This window comes from Triticum urartu, chromosome 4 (genome assembly GCF_003073215.2).
Source record: "Triticum urartu cultivar G1812 chromosome 4, Tu2.1, whole genome shotgun sequence".
Taxonomy (NCBI): Eukaryota; Viridiplantae; Streptophyta; class Magnoliopsida; order Poales; family Poaceae; genus Triticum; species Triticum urartu.
The window spans coordinates 578,066,079-578,085,856 of NC_053025.1; the positions used below are offsets into that span (position 1 = coordinate 578,066,079).

Genomic DNA, 19,778 nt, shown 5'->3' on the forward strand with positions numbered 1-19,778 from the left:
TAGCTAGATCTATGTATGTTCGTGGTGTTGCATATGTTTGTGGTGTTGCATCTGTGTTTGTGTTTGGAGGTGTACCGGTATTTGAAATGCGATAGTTGCCAATATTTTGCCGGAATGTTGATTCATTTCCGTTTCGGCGAGAATTTTGGCATTAAGCATTCTTTTTGGTCCTATTTTTAGGGAAAGTCATGCCAAATTTTTTCTTGGTTCTAAAATATCGTTTTGCTCTACCCCGCAGGCGACCATGGTCCGCATGATGACCGAAGGCATCGTGAATAGGTTTTTGAGGTCCGCGAAGGCCGAGATGCTTCAAAAGAACGAGACGGATATAAGATGTCCGTGTCGAAGATGCAAGCTGAAGAGCCTTATTGCGTACCCGGAATCCGGGCAGGTGCGGGACCACCTGCTCTTGCGTGGTTTCATGGATGGCTATCGGTGGCAAGGTGATGAAGATGACTACGAAGTCGTCCATGAGGGCCGGGCAAGAAATGAGGAAGGGCAGCAAGACAACCACCGCGGCTCGGGCGGGCGAGAAGACGAAGAATCCCCAGGAGATGATCACGACGGTAATGCTGTACACAGTCATCATGTAGAAGATGCAGGACATGATGATGAGGAAGATGCCGGAGCAGACGACGGGCATGATCATGAAGATGATGATGCCGGCGGAGCAGACGACGCTGGACCATCGATGGGCTGGGTGCAGGACCCTCATATTCAAGAGCTGCTTCTCAAGCAGACGGATAACGCAAGAGCTGCCGCCCGAGAGAAAGCCAAGATGGATCAACTAGAGTTAGACGCGGTTACTCCATTGTATGAAGGATGCAGGCCCGAGGATACCCGCCTGAAAGTAACGCTCATGGCTCTGGAGATGAAGGTAAAACACAAAATGACCGACGCATGCTTCGACGAGAACATGTCATTCTGGCACGAACGTCTTCCCAAGGGGAACAAGTGCCCGACCAGTTTGGAGGAGGCGAAGAAAATCGTGTGTCCTCTGGATTTACCGCACGTGAAATACCATGTGTGCATGAACAATTGCATCATTTATCGGGACGAGCACACGGAGTCTACCATATGTCCGGTGTGCGGCGTCACTCGATACAAGAAGAGGAAGAAAGCTCCTCGAAAAGTGGTGTGATACTTTCCGATCACTCCTCGTCTGCAGCGGTATTTTGCGGACCCTAAGGTAGCAAAGCTCCTGCGTTGGCACGCGGATAGGGAGGAGAAGAAGCGAGAAGATGACGCAAATGATCCGGAGATAGATAAAAAAGACAAGATGCTGAGTCACCCTAAGGATGGGAGCCAGTGGCAAGCGTTGAACTTCGAATACCCAGAATTTGGGAAGGATCCAAGGAACATCGTGCTGGGCGCGAGCACCAATGGAGTCAATCCGTTTGGCAGCCAGAGAAGCACACATATCACCTGGCCTGTGTTTGTGTGGATGTACAACCTTCCCCCCTGGTTGTGCATGAAGAGGAAGTACATTCACATGAGTATGCTAATTGAAGGACCGAAACAACCAGGGAACGACATCAATCTGTATCTGGGGCTGCTGAAAGAGGAGCTTGACACGCTGTGGAAAACGCCAGCCAATACGTGGGACGCCGCAGAGAAAGAATATTTCCCTATGAGAGCCGCGCTGCTCACGACGGTGCACGACTATCTCGGTTACGGATATGTCGCGGGGCAGGTGGTCCACGGATTTTCTGGATGCGTCAGGTGCATGGATGACACAATGTATCGCCAGCTAGATAGAGATCCCGGGTCTTCGAAAACCGTGTTCATGGGACATCGAAGGTGGCTTCGCGACGATGACCCGTGGAGAAAACGCAAGGATCTGTTCGATGGTGAAACCGAACCCCGGGGACGCCCGCGTACGAGGAGCGGCGAGGAAATAGATGAGCTGTTGAAAAATTGGAAAGACTGCCCACTGCCGGGAAAGAAGCAAAAGGCGCCAGAGCCGGGAAAGAAGCGAAAGGCGCCAGAGCCGCTGCTGAAGGTATGGAAAACGAGGTCTGTTTTCTGGGACTTGCCGTACTGGAAGATCCACCGTGTGCCTCACAGCCTTGATGTCATGCATATCACGAAGAACGTGTGCGAGAGTCTGCTTGGTACCCTGCTCAACATGCCAGAGAGGACCAAAGATGGGCCGAAAGCAAGGGCAGACTTGAAATCAATGGGCATCAGGCAGGAGCTTCACGCTATATATGATGATCATGATGATGATGATGATGAGGCGAAGCAGGACACGGAAAGTCGTCGCAAAGGCAAAAAGGCCAAGAAGACCGGAAATGACTACCCTCCCGCGTGCTTCACTCTAAGTAAGGAGGAGATCGAGCAGTTTTTCACCTGCCTCGTAGGAGTAAAACTTCCTTACGGTTACGCGGGGAAGATAAGCAGATACCTAGACCCAGCGAAGCTGAAGTTCAGCGGGATGAAGTCTCACGACTGTCACGTGCTGATGACGCAGATACTTCCAGTTGCAATCCGTGGGATCATGGACGCGCACGTCCGTGAAACCCTATTTGACCTATGCAACTTTTTCGACGTCATCTCTCGGAAGTCTGTTGGCGTGAGGCAACTCAGAAGGCTACAGGAAGAGATCGTGGTGATACTATGCGAGCTTGAGATGTACTTCCCGCCCACATTCTTCGACGTTATGGTGCATCTGCTGGTCCATATCGTGGACGATATCATCCAACTCGGGCCGACGTTCCTGCACAGCATGATGCCGTTCGAAAGGATGAATGGTGTCATCAAAGGATACGTTCGCAACATGTCACGTCCAGAGGGAAGCATAGCCAGGGGCTTTCTGACCGAAGAGTGCATCTCCTACTGCACGAATTATCTAGGCATCAAGAACCCCGTTGGTCTACCCATCAACAGGCACCTCGGCAGGCTCACTGGATGGGGTCACCGTGAGGGTCGTCGCGAAATGCATGTCGACTTCGAGGGTCGACTCGCCGACTTTGAAAGAGCAAACCTAGTCGCGCTACAACACATAGACGTGGTCGATCCTTGGGTGGTACAGCACAAAACCTTTATTAAGAAGACGTACAATGACCGAGGCCAACAGAGGACGGACGGAGATATACTCAAAGAGCACAACTCATGTTTCACGCGTTGGTTCAAGCAGAAGCTTCTGTCGTACCCTTTACATGAGGATTCTTCCGCGGAAGAACAACTCATATTCACCTTGTCACAGGGCGCCGAGCACAACCTGATGACCTATGAGGCGTACGATATCAACGGCTACACAACCTGATGACCTATGTGCAGCACTACAGGTACAGGTTTCTTCAGTAGCTTTGTTTTGGGCATAGGGTGTTTCATACAAAATACCCAACACATGGTCTTATCTCTTCTTCTTTTTTTGTGATAACTCACATGGACCTCTCCTGGTCCATTCGTATTTTTTGTAAGGCTTTTATCGGTTTGGTTAATTGTAAAATCTTATGAGTGTTTGCTCCATGATCTACGCGCAAAGTATTTTTAGATTCTCGGTGCAGTTATTTAGGGGGGGGGTTATTTGCTTGCTATATATATAGGGAAAGTCATTGCTCTATTTTCAGTATTTTCTGATCCAGCACCTTTACACGGAAACTGAAACTGCTTCACTGTCATCTTATCAATATTTAAGCCGCCGGTGATGAATGCAATTAAGTTCTTCCTTTTTTTGGTTGGCCATTATTCCCTGCTGGTGCTTGCTTTTCTGCAGGCTGCTGCTGCTTTAGTTTTCATGCCTAACTAAGAACCATAAAAAAACACTCATCTTTTAGTCCTGAATTTGCACTTCCTGAACTACTGCTTGGAACTAAACAGAATTATACAATGCACTTCTGTAGGCTGATCTGAGTTGGACCATCCTCTACAGCCAACTTGTCTTCGGCAAGTGGAAGAAAGGAGAATCAGGGTAGGGTTTCATGGCTAGAAGATATATTGTTGTACAACAATTTGTTACAAATTGCATTTATTGGTATATGTACGCTAGTTTCGTCATATCAGGATCTTAGGAACTTATCTTGACTAATTTATTATAGAAAGCTCTTAGAGCTCACTTCTAGAAATTAGCAATAGCAAAATGTGGTTAAGATTTAAGGCATAAGGACTAAGCTTTGCGGCCTTTATATCTAATTTGTCATGCATGAATTATGATCATGAGAGCCATGAGATCTTGTTTAGTGCATACACCATTCTTATTTTTTTCTATCCATTGCTACCCCATCTGGTAATTAGTATATCGTGCTACTTTCATCTATGGAAGTCTGACTTGTTACTTCTACAAATCGAACCCATCATTTAGTTATGGACCAGTATAATATAATTTGCAGTACTTGGCGTTGAGCAGCTAGCACTGCTGAAGCTTAGCAGCAAAAGAGGCCCATTTGCTCATGAGAAAAGAATTTTGATGATAGTATTGCTTTTGCTACCTTTTCTTCCCAGGCGTTGTTTCCACTTACTCAGCATTCTGAACCTTTAATTGAGTGGAAATGTAAATTCTTAAGCATATGTTTTGGCATACAAGTATCTCTGTTTTCAAGACCGGTAAATCAAGTTGGTAAATAGATGCTGCTGCTGGACTATATGTGAACTGGTACTATATGTTCAGAATGAGTTAACTTGTTGTCATTTATCGAAATTCAGAATCTGCTGGACTATATGTTCATTGGTACTACTTGTGATGTTGCTGCTGTACTACTTGGGAATTTTGTCAACTTGTGATGCTGCTGCTGTACCCCGAGAGGCCCTTGAGTTTGCCGGAATGTCGATTAACTTCCGTTCCGGCAAATTCGGGTACTCCATATGTCCTATTTTCAGCAAAGGTCATGTTGAAATTTTTCGTGAATTTTAGCATGACTTTGCTAAAAATAGGACATATGGGGTACTTGCGACTAATGCATGGGCCGGGGTATCTTAGTACTTAATTGAGTAGGATCAACTGCCCCTTTATTCTTGCTGCATTAAACCATAGGTGGCAATAGAGCCAAGTGATTAGGCCCAACTTAGAATTCTCCTTCCCTTTCCTTGATAGGGTATATTATTAGAAGATACCCATATATATTAGTCAACCTAGGGTGCCTCGGCATCGATAAACCCTAAATGATGAAAACTTAACTTAGCATTCAGGGTGCCTCAGCGTCGACAAACCCTAAATTATAAAACCTTGGCTTTTAGGGTGCCTCGGTGTCGATAAAAACCGAAATGATGAAAGCTTAGGCTTTTAGGGTGCCTCGGCGTCGAAAAACCCTCAATGATAAAAGCTTAGCTTTTAGGATGCCTCAGTATCGAAAAACCCTAAATGATGAGACCATGATCTTGTTCCTTGACAATAACCAACTTTTTGACCAAACTTTGTTCCTATTTATAGAGAAACATGGCCAACAACGATGAGGCCGGGGGTTCGGGCGGCAAGAAATTCTGGGAGCTGTCCCAGGAGATGGAGGAACAACCTCACTTGTATGAGGACGCCGCCTTCCCCACCGATCCTGAGACCACTGATGGTACCGCCGAGGATGACCCCACTGATGCCACCATTGATGGTGCCGCCGAGGATGCCACCACTGATGATGGCGGCGCACGCACAGATGGCAGCCAACTGAAGAGGCAACGGAAGGACCGGCGCCCGACCGTGCTCCGCACCCTCAAGGAGGAAGTTACTGAAGTGGACTCCGACGGGAATCCAACGGCGCCCAAACGAATAGTCAAGGGGTACTCGCTTCAGCTCGGGTGCATTCTCCGGAGCACCGTCTCGATCAACACCGAGAACCTGAGGCATCCTGACCGAGGGAATTTGCGCAACCTCCTCTTCACGAAGCTGCACGAATGATACAAGTTCCCCGCTGAATTTGAAAACACAAGCCTCAAAGGGAATAAAGTGAACAATGCTGCCCTCACGAAGATGAGCAAGGCCCTGTCTACTTGGAAAAGCAATATGAAGAGAATGATCGAGAAAGGTGAGAGTTATGAGAAGATCAAGGAGAAAAATCCTTCGATCACCGAAGATGACTACAACGACTTCAAGATCAATTGCTCGAGCACCGCAAACTCCGAATCAAATAAGTGGGGGAAAGAAATGCGGGAGCTGAACTTAGGGGAACACACACTCGGTCCCGGCGGTTATAGAGTGGCAGAGCCTATATGGGACAAGGAGGAGGCGGACCGTGCCGAGCAAGGCCTACCGCCCCTCTTCGATAAATACGGTGACAAGCAGACTAGGAACTTTGTCAGGGCCCGGTACAAGAAGGACCCAAAAAAAGGAGCTTACCACGGATCCGAAGACCAGGGCGCTTGAGCTTGTTCTGGTAAGGAATACACCCCCGCGTAATTAGCTCCATATGGTTGCATTCTAATTAATGAAGCCAAATTTCTAAATGGTTCACATTCCTTCCGCAGGCGACTGAAAGCAGTAGCGCGGGGTCGACTAAGAGCAACCCTTGGGACACCACTCTAAATAGGGCGTTGAATGTAATGAAGAACAAGGATAAGCTCAGTAAGCCGGCGTCAGCTGGTCGTGTGGCTGGCAAAGGCTTGTCGACAAAATGGTCGTCATACTATAACACTGGTGGGCGAAAGGAGAAAAAGACCAGCTCGGAAAGCCAGGCACGCGAGGTTCAAGAACTCAGGGCACAGGTGGCGCGGATTCCGGAGATTGTCCAAGAGCAAGTGCAACAACAACTCGGAGCGACGATCACCGCCATTGTGCCTACCTTGATCCAGGGGATTAGTGCGTGGATTGCGGGCGGCCAACAGGGGCCGCCCCCGATTCCTAGCTTCACGGCCAGCAACTCGCAGAACGCGATGGCGGGGCCATTGGTGTCTCCGGCGGAGGCGGCATTGGTGTCTTCGACGCCGGCACAGGAGCTTAATGCACCCGGGTGTACGTCGGCCGGCACCTCTGCAGCAAGCGGCCCCTCCGTCAACTGCACGCCCGCCGTTGGCGGTGCCTCGACATTAGCTGAGCTCGACGCCATCATCACGGTAACTAATTAAGCCTCTCTCGGCCGAGGACTTCATCTCCTTGCCTCTGACTGGGCATCCCTGACGCCCTACATGTTTTCGCAGGGCGCCGCCGACGTTCCGTGCACTCTCCTGCACTTCGTGAACAACGAGTTGGTCGATGTCGCCAAGGGCAAAATCGTTCAACCGGGCAACCCCTTGTTCCACGGTACCCAGATGCCACCCAACTTGTTTAGGGTTCAACTGGTTCGGGTGTTGCCAGGCTGCGATGAGTTGTTACCTCCGATTCGACCCGTCGGGGCCGACGATGATGACGTGATGACCCTCAGCGCCTGCCTGAGCTGGCCCCTGCTTTGGCCGAAGAGCCAGATTCGTTTGGGGGCGGGGGACACCACCCCAAAGACAACACCGCCAGTCGTGCCGGTGCCAAGTCGGCCCCATGGCAAGACCGCCGCAACAGTGCCGGACATCCCTATGCCACTGGATCCAAACATGCATATGGCACAGGATCAGAATGACGACGACGACGATACATTTGCCAACGTCGGTCAGTACTTTGCCGATCATGGGTACGGTGGCGACTTCATAGGGCCTCCTTCTCAAGAACCCAACCCAACAAAAGACGTGCGCGATCTAGTTGGTACCGTGGAGAAGCCAAGTTGCAACAGGCGTCGTCTGCCGTTCAGCTCTCAGGAGACGCCTCCAGCTGCCGACTTCACCGAGCCTCAGATAGGCGAGGTGCGAAATATTATCAGCCCCAACACACTCAAGAAGGCGGTCTGTGAGCAGAACTCGGTCCCATTACAGGAGAAGAAGAAGGCACGCAAAAGAAAGACTAACAAGGGTGCGGGCCAGCCGGCACCGAGTACGATCCGTGCTCAGGACGGGCCACCTTCACCTGAGTATATCTCGAGGAGGGTGCATGTGGCGGGTAGGCCGATGCTACCGAGAAATATGCTCGATGCTACAACCGGTGCTATGCGGAGTCTGCATGACAGTGTTCTTTCTTAGGAGAAGCGGCGTCTCGGAGAGAAGGATGTGGCATACCCGGTTTTCGCGGCCAAGGTGCCAGAGGGCAAGGGCTTTGTGGATAACTCCATCGGGGGTACGATCGTCCTGTGGTTTGATGACATCCACGCTATGTTGAACCTTCATCCGCTGCACTACACCTTCGTTCGGCTATTTTCGCTGAGTATGGAGATGCGGATCATTCGCGACAAGACCCAGGACATCGTGATAGTCGACCCCTTCTACATGCGTGCCAAGATCTTGGGCAGCGCTGGGGACCGGCAAGTCGCGAGTTCTTACCTCGAAGGCGTCATTCTGGCAAACCAAGATAAGGATAACTTCCTCGTGCCTTACTTTCCCGAGTAAGTCCTCCCCTCAACCGCCCCGTAACATATGAATTCTTAGATTTCGATCGTTTTTCTTTTAACATTCCGTGTTTTCTGCAGTGACACACATTGCACGCTCATCCTCCTAAGCCCCAAATATTCCATGGCCACGTATTTCGACCCGGACCGTCAGTCGAACGTAGACTACACAAATGTCAAGAAGGTTCTTGATGATGTTCTCTCCGGCTACGTCAAATCTGGAGGCAACTTCACCAGGCCTATTCGTAAGTACGGCAAGCACGTGTTCTCCCACAATATGACGTTCTGCTGCGTCAAGCAGCCGCCTGGCGGTCAGAAGGGTGCCTACTACGCCATCCATCACATGCGGGCGATCGTACGGGACCATCATCAACTTCTGCTACCGAGTAGACTCAAAGATTGGGCCGCGAGCGTGTCGGCAATCCAGGACGCGGACATCAGACAAGAATTCTTTCGCATCCAGTCGGAGTTTGCGGAAATCATCCATCAAGATGTCCTTTGTACCTCGGGGCAGTTCTACCTCAGAAATCAACCGTCCAACGGTAACATCGACACAATCCTACAAATGCAGGCTGACAACGCCCGTTGTTTCATGACTCCCACGATAGACGGCGGCTTCATCCACGCTCCGGTCCCTTGAGTCGAGTCGAAAGCAGTGATGCTGTGTCTAGTTCTGAAACATTGATTGGCTCATGTTGTAATTAAACTTTAATGAACTTGTAGTATGTCTCTTTGGTTTCAAGAGTCGTTCAACTTAGATGTAATCAATGCTATTAATGTCTTGCTTTTCTCTTCCGATCGTTCTGTTGCATACTTATATATTGCTTATGTATTGTCTGTGAATTGGTACTAACGTTTCGTTTGGCTACTGCATAGCGATGACGTGGTATGTCGTGTACAAGGGTAAGGTTCCCGGAGTCTACGACGACTGGGAGGAGTGTCGGAGACAGGTTCACCGATTCAGCGGTAACAGTTACAAAGGGTACGCCACTAGGGCCGAGGCCGAATCTAGATACGCCCGCTATCTAGCGGGAGAGGGGAGGGAGCGTTGGAGGAACCGGATGAAGACGAGTTTCATCGTGATGATGCTCATCATGATGACCACAACTCTCTTCTATGTGATGGTAGTTTAGATAATCGATATCGACTTGTAATGTGAAGACAAACTCGCGGTCTCGAGACTTGTAATATAATGTTCTATCTTTGTTTGGTCTTTTCAATTCGGAGACTAATATGATGAATTGTATTCGGAGACTAAAATGATGAATTGTATTCAGAGACTAATCTTCTATTGTATTCGATGAATCTGTTGTTGATGTGTGCTGTCTATATTTTGTCCAATTATACATTTTGTAACCTGTGCAAAAAACAGAAAATTAAAAAATAAAAAAACCTAATATTCATACTAATGGCGCATCACATCATAGTGCGCCATTAGTATGCCAAAGGATACTAATGGCGCATCATTAAACAGTGTGCCATTAGTATGCCGAAGTTACTAATGGCGCATCCTATTGTTGTGCGCCATTAGTATGCCAAAGCACCTGGGTATACATGGCCCCCTGGGAGGCATACTAATGGCGCGCTGTTGTATATACTAATGGCACATCTGAAGTGCGCCATTAGTATACCAGATACTAATGGCGCACCAGTGGTGTGCCATTAGTAAAATATACTAATGGCGTGGCATTAATGGCGCACCACTAATGCGCCATTAATAGCCAAATTAGGTGCGCCATTAGTAGGCCTTTTCTTAGTAGTGCCAGTGGTATCGGTGGCCCATTCCGGGAGGCTGGAGCTAGGTGATCCATATCTGCTTGTTGCAGGCCTTACGTGAGTGTTGTTGTCTTGTTGTGCTCCTCTCTTCCTCCTGAGCTGACCTCATATTTACCTTCGATCGTACGGTGACGACACTTTGCATCATTTCCCTTCTTGGAGACTTCATCTTTTGAGCTGACCCCGGCTGGAGGGACCAGTGGTTGACAGTTTAGGCGATGGCACTAAGGCTTGTGTTGAGACGTCGATGATGGCGAGCAGAGGTGGGTCGTAGCTTGTCCTTTTAGGCCCTGTTTTGTTCATAAGACTTAGAACTTTTTCTAGTCCCAACTAAAAAGTCTCTAGTCCCTAAAAAGTCCCTCCCCGTTTGTTTCCAGGGACTAAAAAGTCCCTAGTCCCTCTCTAGAGGTTATTAAATGACATGTAAAAGACCATGTTACCCCTAGTATACGGAAAAATAACAACCAAACAACATCATGGGGCGGTGGGGCAATGGGTGCAGGAAGGGGCATTGTTGGAAAACTCCCAAAAAAGACTCTCCTAGAGAGTCTTCTTCATTTAGTCCCAAAAATCAACTTTTAGTCCCTAGTAGTCCCTCTTGTTTGGTTAAAAAGTCTTTAAGAGGGACTTTTTTCTAGTCCCTACACCAAAAAGTCCCTGGAAACAAACACCCCCTTAATTTGCGATGGTCTGCTGCACTACTTGCGTGTGCCTATATATGCTTGTATATCTCGTTGTGACAAATAAGAAAAAATTGCGTTAGGCGATGCCACTGTGGCAATGATAACTCCATGAGCATGATTTTTAGCGGACGACACTCCCTGGTTGTTTCGCACTAGACTAAGTCTTGCAACTTCCTCGTGCGGGCTCATGAATAAAATCAGAGTTGCCTTGTCCTCGGCACTTTGGTCGGCTGTTTGGCAGTGCTTCAGCGGTTGTTAAGTTTGTGCTTTTCTGAGGTGAAGTTAAAGTTGTCTCATCAAGTGTGATAGATTATGCCGACAACACTCCCGGTTTGTGTTGATGATCTTGGTTGGTGTCGATGATCCGGTTGTCTTCTTGTTTGTGCCAAGATTTTGTTAGTGCTAGGTTGTCCGCGGGTGCCCTATGTGGGGTTTGTTATCTACGTTTTCGTTTGGTTTCCTCTAATTAACCTAACAACTCTCTTCTTCTTAGTCAACGAAAATGACAAATCCTTGCCTCATTTCAAAAATCATACAGAGATTCATTGGCACTTTGTTTCTCTACACTTCTACAACTCACACACGGTGGTATACTGTAAATGTTTTTGTAGTGAGGTAGCCATGTTAGGACTTAACGACGTATCCAACAAGAAAACACACGCCAACCAGAATGTCATTTAGCTCGGAATAGGCTTTCGCACCCCTAGAAATATAAAGGCACAAATGATCGAACCGACACAAACTGATGAGGAAACCCTCAAACAAGCAGGCTGAAAGAACCAGAATGTCATTTGCAGCAGAACATAAACAAAATGAGGAATTTCATTGCATGCTCATAGATCCAATAGTTATATCGACAAGGAAAAAATGAACTACAGGGGGGCGTACATGATGAATCAGATTCTACAGTAGTATAAGTAATCACACAAGGACAGACTACAGTCTACATGCTCCTCGACAGTTGGAATATTCCCTGAGATCAATCCATCGATCTTGTGGGTCGCGGGCGAGACGAGACCTCCTCGATCGAGGTCGCGAGTCCTTAACCGAACGCTTCTTCGGTTCACATGACACTTGATACTATATAATTATCATGCATGACCTAGTCCTTGACTGTTAGTCATCATCGATCCCCAAGGACTTACACACTGTAGTACTACTACCAGTACAGGAATGACGAATCTTATTAGGTACGTGTATACATATATTCTTGTTAGCGATTGATATTACTATTAGCTACCAATGGAATCACGTAGGAGTATATATGTATGTTCTTTTTACTAAAATAATGTATTATACCGGCCGCCGCGTGTATTGATGCGGACGTTGTACTACGCGTACGTATGAGTTACTGCTCCTTGTAGTCCTTGTTGTTGTATGGCGCGAAGAGCTCGGCGATCCAGTTGGCCTTGCGGAGCGTGGCGGAGCCCAGGTCGGCGCACATGCCGTCGCTGTCGTGGATGCTGTAGGTGGAGATGCAGTGGCGGCGGTAGAACCGCGTGGTGCGGCGCATGGCGTCGGCCTCGCCGGCGATGTGCCCCATCATGGCCTTCACGCTCGGCAGCTTGAACCGCCCCTCCAGCAGCCCCGACAGCCACCGGCACCGCAGCTCCGACGTGTGCAGGTTCGACACGCTCTCCACGAACCCCACGAAAGCCATGTTCGGGATCAGCGGGTGGATCGTGCCACTGCGGGAAAAAAATTGCACGTCAGCATTGATCGGTGCATATATGTTGGAGCAAAAGATAATCGCAGCCCTATACACGTACCGGTAGAGCGGCATCATGGAAGACTTGCCGACGACGAGGTCGCGGAAGGGCTTTGGCAGGACCTCGCGGAGCTTCTCCTTGCCCTCGAAGCCGGTGGCGAGGAAGACGAGGTCGGCCTCCACCTTGGTGCCGTCGTCGAGGACCACGCCGTTCTCCGAGAAGCACCACCCGGTGGAGGCCCTCTTGAAGCGGATGAGGCCGCGGTCCGCCATGTCGAAGAAGCCCTCCGGGAGGATGGCCATCTGGCAGCTGGCGTAGTCCTCTACGAAGGGGTGGTCCGGCGTCAGACCGTACTTTCCCAGCGGCAGCTTCCACGACAGGTACGACTCGATGAACTTCGACACCCCTGACCGCTGGACCACAAAAGTTCAAAGAACAAGACGTTGCTGTCAGATTGTGATATGCATGCATGGTCTCGAGCATGCACACGTGCATATGTTAATACGTTCATACGTATTTCCCAATATACGTGCATGTGTATCATGTACAAGTTTCACGCTGTGAGATGAATTCTGACGCACACATACCAGTGGGCTCATCAGGCGGCAGACGAGGGATCGGAAGAACCCTTGGTTGGGTCGCTCGTAGAAGAGCTGAGACAAGCGTGTGGAGTAGAACATGGAGAATGGCAAGCCCCAGATGGAGTACGATGGCACCACCCAGTGCAAGGTCCGTACCAGCATCGTGCACGCCTGCCCTCCCTCGCCTGCAAACAAACAAGCAAACGCGACCGGTTAATCTATCGATCCATACCATATGCTTCTACTACCAATTTAGTATAAATTTATACTAAATTAGAGACAAGTAGGAGGGAGTATTACTCCCTTCGATTCCAAAATAGATGACTCAACTTTGCATTAATTTTGTACTAAAATTAGTGCAAAGTTGGATCATCTATTTTGAAACGGAGGGAGTATGTTTTAAGGAACCATTAAAATGTATAGTCAAGTGAGTTCGTCAGGAAGCTAACTACCAGTCATGCATGCGAACAATTAGTTCGGAAGGTTCGTTTAGAACGGCAGATAATCTTTTCTGGCAAATCTGCTACTTGCGTCTAGTGTACTTTGAACTTGTAAATGCAAGAGACCTACCTAGGCATCCACTGTCTAGTCTTGGTTAGCTAAACTGTCTAGTGTAGAATTATACTAGATGCATGATGAAGTGTGCGATGGGTCAAGACAAGAGTGCCCTTTTCTGGAACAAAGTATCCGACTCTCAAATCGCCAAGGCACATGTCACCAAAAATGGTATGCATTATTCAGACATCCACTTCATCGAATGATGGGACTCTTCTACAATATTTATTAGTATCCTGTTTTTGTTTTGTTCAGCTCTGTGTGAACTTGCTTAGCATATTCTTTTTCTATGATTTCCTGGTATACACGCGTTTACACGAGTACGATAGCTTATCTTCCTTGGCTAGCTGCTAGTTTCATGCGTAGTTCCATGTTGAATTTTGTCCATGTTTTAGGAGAATTTTTGTTCAAACCATGTTAAATCTTTCCTATGCATAGCTAGGAGGAGTATGCTTTTACGCACCTTGGTTTGCCTGAGCACATTCGTTGGCTAGATCGATAGCGCTCTTCTTGTACCCAACCACCACAACCTTCTTGCCTCGCATCAGCTCAACGGTCTCCTCCTCGCTCAGCTTGCAGTAGTCCAGCGAGTGCATCACCGTCCCCTTGAACACCTCCGGCCCCTTCCCCGGCGGGAACACCGGCATCCGCGGCACGTCGCCGTACTTCCCCGTGCACATCACCACGAACTCGAACTTGTAATACTGCACATTCCCGTGGCAAAATATGCGCGTGAGATCGATTGAATTGATCAGAACATGGTGCAAAGTATCTCGAAACAAGGATGTCAAAGTATATATGGTACCTGAACGGTGTTCGAGTCGCCGGTGACGATGCCGACCTCCCACATGGGCTTGCCACGGAGCGGATCCTTGCCGGTGCCGCTCCACAGCTCGGTGAACCCGGCTTGGGCGCCGCCGAGGAACTTGATGTCCACCACCTTGGACCCAAACGAGATGTAGCGCCAGAGGTCGAACTCGTCGGCGTAGCCCTCGAGGTAGTCGACGATCTCGGTGTGGGTCGGGAACGAAGGGTCGTCGCGGTTCTTCCAGGAGTAGTCGGAGAACTCGTAGTCCGGGCGGGGCGTCTGCAGCCGCGTGGTGCGGTAGACGCAGTGCTTCCACACTCCGCCGACGGACGGCGTCGCCTCGAACACGACGGGGTCGTAGGCCGCCATCTGCTTGGCCGCGGCCAGGCCGCTGATCCCACCACCGATGATGGCCACACGAGACACCGGAGGCACGGCCTCCCTCGTGGCCCGCGACCCTTGTCCTTGCGCCATGGCCATCGTCTACCCGAGGTGTTGGATGGAACTGGCTGTGTGTGTGGTGATCGAGGTGATCGAGGGATGTGTGCGCACTGTGGGTGCTTCTTGCGGGCGTAGGAGGCTGCGAGAGAGAGAGAGAGAGAGAGAGAGAGAGAGAGAGAGAGAGAGAGAGAGAGAGAGCTGCTTCTTGCACGCGAAGGAGGCTTCGAGGGAGCTAGAGCTAGAGCTGGAGGCGCTGTTGAGCTAGAGCTTTGTGTGCGTTGGTGTCCACAAGGGCGAGGCCTGGTGTATTTATAGGGTCAGGATGCTAGCATGGGGCTGTTGAGCTTTCCACTGTGTCTCTTAGAAATCGTACGGAAACGTAGAGAGAGAAGAAATGCATGCAGACGCACACCAATGCCTTGAGAGAAAAACGATGCACGACACCGTCTACCACCCACTTAGAACGAAAATGACCCGTATAAAATTCGCAAATTTGCACGCGCACGCACCTGCCAAGCCGAGCCCGGCCGCTCGATTGCCTCGTGATTCATGAAATAGTTGGATCCACACAAGGACATAGTAAAAAAAATAAGTTTAGGTTGTTGAAACTTATGAGTTTTTATCTAAAACTTGCAATTTTCTCACTCGCTTTTACCAAGTTTCACAATAAAATTTTAATATGATTTTTTGTCGGTCGCAGAAAAAAAATCGTGATTTTATTGTTTGTGCATGCTAAGTTTTAAGAGTTGAAACTTAGTGTTTATTTTTAAAATTCATCATAACATATTCAAAATTGATCTTATTTGAAAGACCTCGTCATGAGAAACATGAATATGGAAACATAACTTAATTTGGATTTTTGTTCAAAAAATAAAAAAATTGAAAATCAAAAGTCAAAAATAAAAGCACATCCAAGGTGCTGCTTACAGTGAGACCTGCATGCCACAAATCCTCTCCAGTATAAATTTACACCATGTTTGTCACTTCAAGATGGGGTGCCAAACATTATGTGTACACAAAATTTGATAAAATAAAAAGGACTGGCTAGGGGTAAGTTGATTGAAAAAGTAATTTGGGTCAGATTTGTTTTTAGCCGTCTGATGTCGAACAAATGCCCAGATGGCCTTTCTCAAACTCATGCCTTCTTGTTCATCTTCTTCCGCAACTGCCCCACGAACCACCGGCCAAACCGCCAGCCTTCAGCGCGTACGGCCTACGGCGCTCCTAGGTCAGCCTCGCCGCCCTACCTTCCCCTCACAGATCCCTACACCCCGTACCATCAAGTTTCTTACTCGCCTACGCCCGCTACAGCTCGTTCCTGCCCGAGATATTGCCAGCGTCCCCGGTGTTAAGATATGGTATTGTCTATTTCTCTTCATCGGTTCAGACTTTTGGAGTTACTAGTTGGAGAATGAGTTCAATACTCGGGCCTCGCTATCATTCGCGTGGGCGCCCCCGGCGATGTCCTCGGTGCTACCCGTTCTCGCATGCTTCCTTCTCCACCGAATCGACTGGCCCAAATTCAAAATTCGGGTGATTGCCCTCCAAGAAAACTTTGAGTTAGGGTGTTAAACATTAACCATGAGCTATTCATAAGCTGCATCCAATCAAATTTTGTGTGATTCAATTTATGTGAAGAAGAAAGGAGAGCGGCGCAGAGCAACAACGCCGGGATGGAGTCGGTGCAGAAGAGAGCAAGGAAGCCATGCCGAGGTAGGAACGACGCAGTTGGTCGCAGCGTCCCCAACGAGGCCTCATTAAGGCTTGGCCGGAGATGGGGACATAGTGGCATCGCTCGTGTAGCAGGAAAGAGGGTTCACATGTTTGAGGGAGGGATGGGGTGGTTTTCATTTTAAGCAGCTTGGCTTAGACCGCGCCGAACTTAAGATTCGGAGAGCTTGTCGGAGACAGGAACAATGAGGCTCCCCGCGGCATCACCAGCGGAGGAGAGGCAGGGGAGGAGAAAGAGATGGGCTCGCTGTAGGAGAAAAATGGAGGTGAGCTGTTGGATTGAAATTCAAGTGTTTGGGCTACTTACAAAGAGACAATCCTTAAACATTGTACATACACATGAAAATTATCAATGAGATGGAATTTGGACCTGGTGTCCTCTGCACCATGGAAGATGTACCTTGAAATTCAATTTTTTTTGGGAGACTTACAAAGAGGCAATCCTTAAACAATATACATACACATGAAATTTATAATGAGAAGGAATTTGGACCTCGGGTCCTCTGCACCATGGAAGATGTACCTGGTACTCCCCTGTCCACCCTTATGCATGCATGCACTGACTCGGCAACACCCATACATTGAATGTTACAAAATTTCATTCTTAACAAAAACTAATCTACACGCACTTACGTACTGTATATGTGCTACACTTGATCACCTCAGATACACCGACCGTAAACTGGCCATGTCCTTTTCGGCCACATGACATTTTTTTTATCATGGGTTCACTCATGCATACATGCATGCATGACCGTGTCAAGCCGGCCCCTCCATCTCGTTCTGCTGATCATCTGGATCGGGAGAAACTTTGGACCGGGGAACAAGGAAAGGGGTGTGTGTAAATCGTGCGGCCAGCGAACTCGACCGTGCCTGCCCATTTTTGGCTACGAGCGCGCGCCTACATGCATGGCTGAATATATCTCGCGTGTCTTGTCCCGTCGCCAGCTGAATGTTCCTTTCAGCCCTATCTAGCTAGCTAGCGTGACCTTTAATTTGGCTATTGCCACGTCCAGACGTCCTGTCGCGTCGTTTCATCCGTGCTAGCTAGCTGCATGCAGACTATTCTTTCCCTGTCACCGCCGTATGGAAGCAGCAAACCAAAACTAATACGGTGCACAATGTTTTTTGCTCCCGGCCGACTAATTCAACAAAATACATGTGCTCAGTGAGAAGTAAGTAAAGCAGTGTGAAATAAATTTAATAAAATGTCACAGTGAGAAATAAATTTAATCTCTTATTGCGGAAAAAAGAAATGATGCATCGTTGCCTGTGAGAAATAAATTTAAATTTAATCTCTCATTTGGGTCTCCATGCACATATACTAGATATCCTACAGTTCACAAATAAGCAAGTGTTCCCTGAGAAAACAGATAAGCAAGTGATCTTTTCGACACTGAAACGTACTCTACTAAGAGATCTACTTTTTTTTTGGCGCAAAAACTTACGATCTATTTATCTTCAATCATGGCAGTACACCAAACATCGAAAATAATAAAAATTACATCTAGATCTATAGCGACGACTATAAACATTGAACCGAGGCGAAGGCGCGCTGTCGTCATCATCCCTCCTTTGCCGAAGCCGGGCAAAATTTATTATAATAGACAGTCGAAAAGTTGTCGTGCTAAGATCTCATAGAACCAACGCACCAGAACAGTCAGTGGCGAAGCCACGTTGAGAGGAGTGTGGTCAATTGACCACACAGGTTTTTGGAAAATCCTTTTGTACACAAGTAAAAATCATGCAAAGATTTCTTTAAAGTTGGTGGAAACACATGTATTTGACATCACATATTTGAAATGACATCACAGACTTCTGATCCTGGCACCGTCACTGAGAACAGTAGCCGTTGCTGATGAAGAGTAGTATAGATCGAAAGGATCCAACCTTCATATGTCCACTGACGACTAGCGAACATATACCTAGCTATGGTTTGGAAATTTGCAGTCAAAATACTGGCTTGAAAGTATTTTTACAGTAAAGTTTTGTCTCACGCTTGAAGCTTCGCGGACTCTGAGGGAACGAGAAAACAACTTGAAAACTTCAATACAAGCCGTGGTACTTTTCTAGGGATAAATCCAACTACTGTGCTGAAACTCCTGCAATCCTTGTGAACTAGTAGAAGCTAGTAGTAAACAATAAAGAACTCGGTCCATTTTCCTAATTTGAATTTTGCTACACATTCCACGTCAGTGTCGTAGCTAGGTATCACTTCTTTTTTTGGCGGGGGGCTTCGCTTGTTTAAAACCCATATTATTTTTTATTTTCATGATGATCCCACCAAGGAAAAGAAATTACTAATGTGTAACTTTTCACACTATTTCAGACCCACAAAGCTATACATATATTCTCTAAGTTGAGTCACTTATTTTGAAATGAAGGGAGTATATCACTTCCTTATCTCCCCGCCGTAACGACAATATCAATCATGTAATCACCCCTGATTATTATTATGCGTGAGATCGATATACTTCACCAAACCAACATGATTAGCTGCCGGGTCATTGTATTGAGAGTACACAATTAATGTGGACGTATGTATGTCCACTGCTTATGAACTACAAAAACCAACCAAGAGACTCGATAGGGCTGACCTTGCACACGCATATGCATACAGCCAGGCATAATTAAGAAAACCGGGAATTAGGTGGAGCAGCAAGTGTGTGTTGCATCTGAACTTTCTCTCAAGACCGTGTCTTCAATTTGAGCTAGCTTTGACCTCGGCGTGGACCGTATATACAATTAGTACACTGATTAGGTTAGCAATCGTCGCTGATACATGCATTAACGAATATATATCGGCCACATGATCCATTATGATTGTATCTGGTGTAGTTGTTGCTTGATTACATGCGAGATTAGGTGGATTACGATTTAGTGGCGTATATAATCCTGTGTAGTATTAGTTTTGTGCGACCACTGCAGAAATCTATGTATGCCATGTACAGCTGATGCAGTACATCTACCTCGAAAAGTGAACCAATTTGCATGACACTTTCCGATGCATGGATATGATCGGGTTAGCTATATACATGTAGTAAATTAAAATATGCAATGCGTACATAATACTTGAAAAAAAGTACTTTAGATGGATGACGTTTACAAACATTTCTTGGAACACTGGAATAAATTGGCTAGTTCAATTTGTATGTATATAA

The 19,778-nt window shown here is 47.7% G+C and overlaps 1 protein-coding gene across 1 annotated transcript; it reads right to left on the minus strand.

Annotated features, from left to right (window-relative positions):
• Positions 1–11,632: 11,632 nt before the first annotated feature.
• On the minus strand, positions 11,633–15,152 carry LOC125552835 (probable flavin-containing monooxygenase 1). Its single transcript, XM_048716522.1, has 5 exons — positions 14,443–15,152; positions 14,101–14,341; positions 13,089–13,267; positions 12,562–12,914; positions 11,633–12,480 (listed from the first exon to the last, which is right to left on the minus strand). Exons 1-5 carry the CDS (start codon positions 14,923–14,925, stop codon positions 12,141–12,143), a joined length of 1,596 nt encoding a protein of 531 aa, XP_048572479.1. The 5' UTR covers positions 14,926–15,152; the 3' UTR covers positions 11,633–12,140.
• Positions 15,153–19,778: the final 4,626 nt, after the last annotated feature.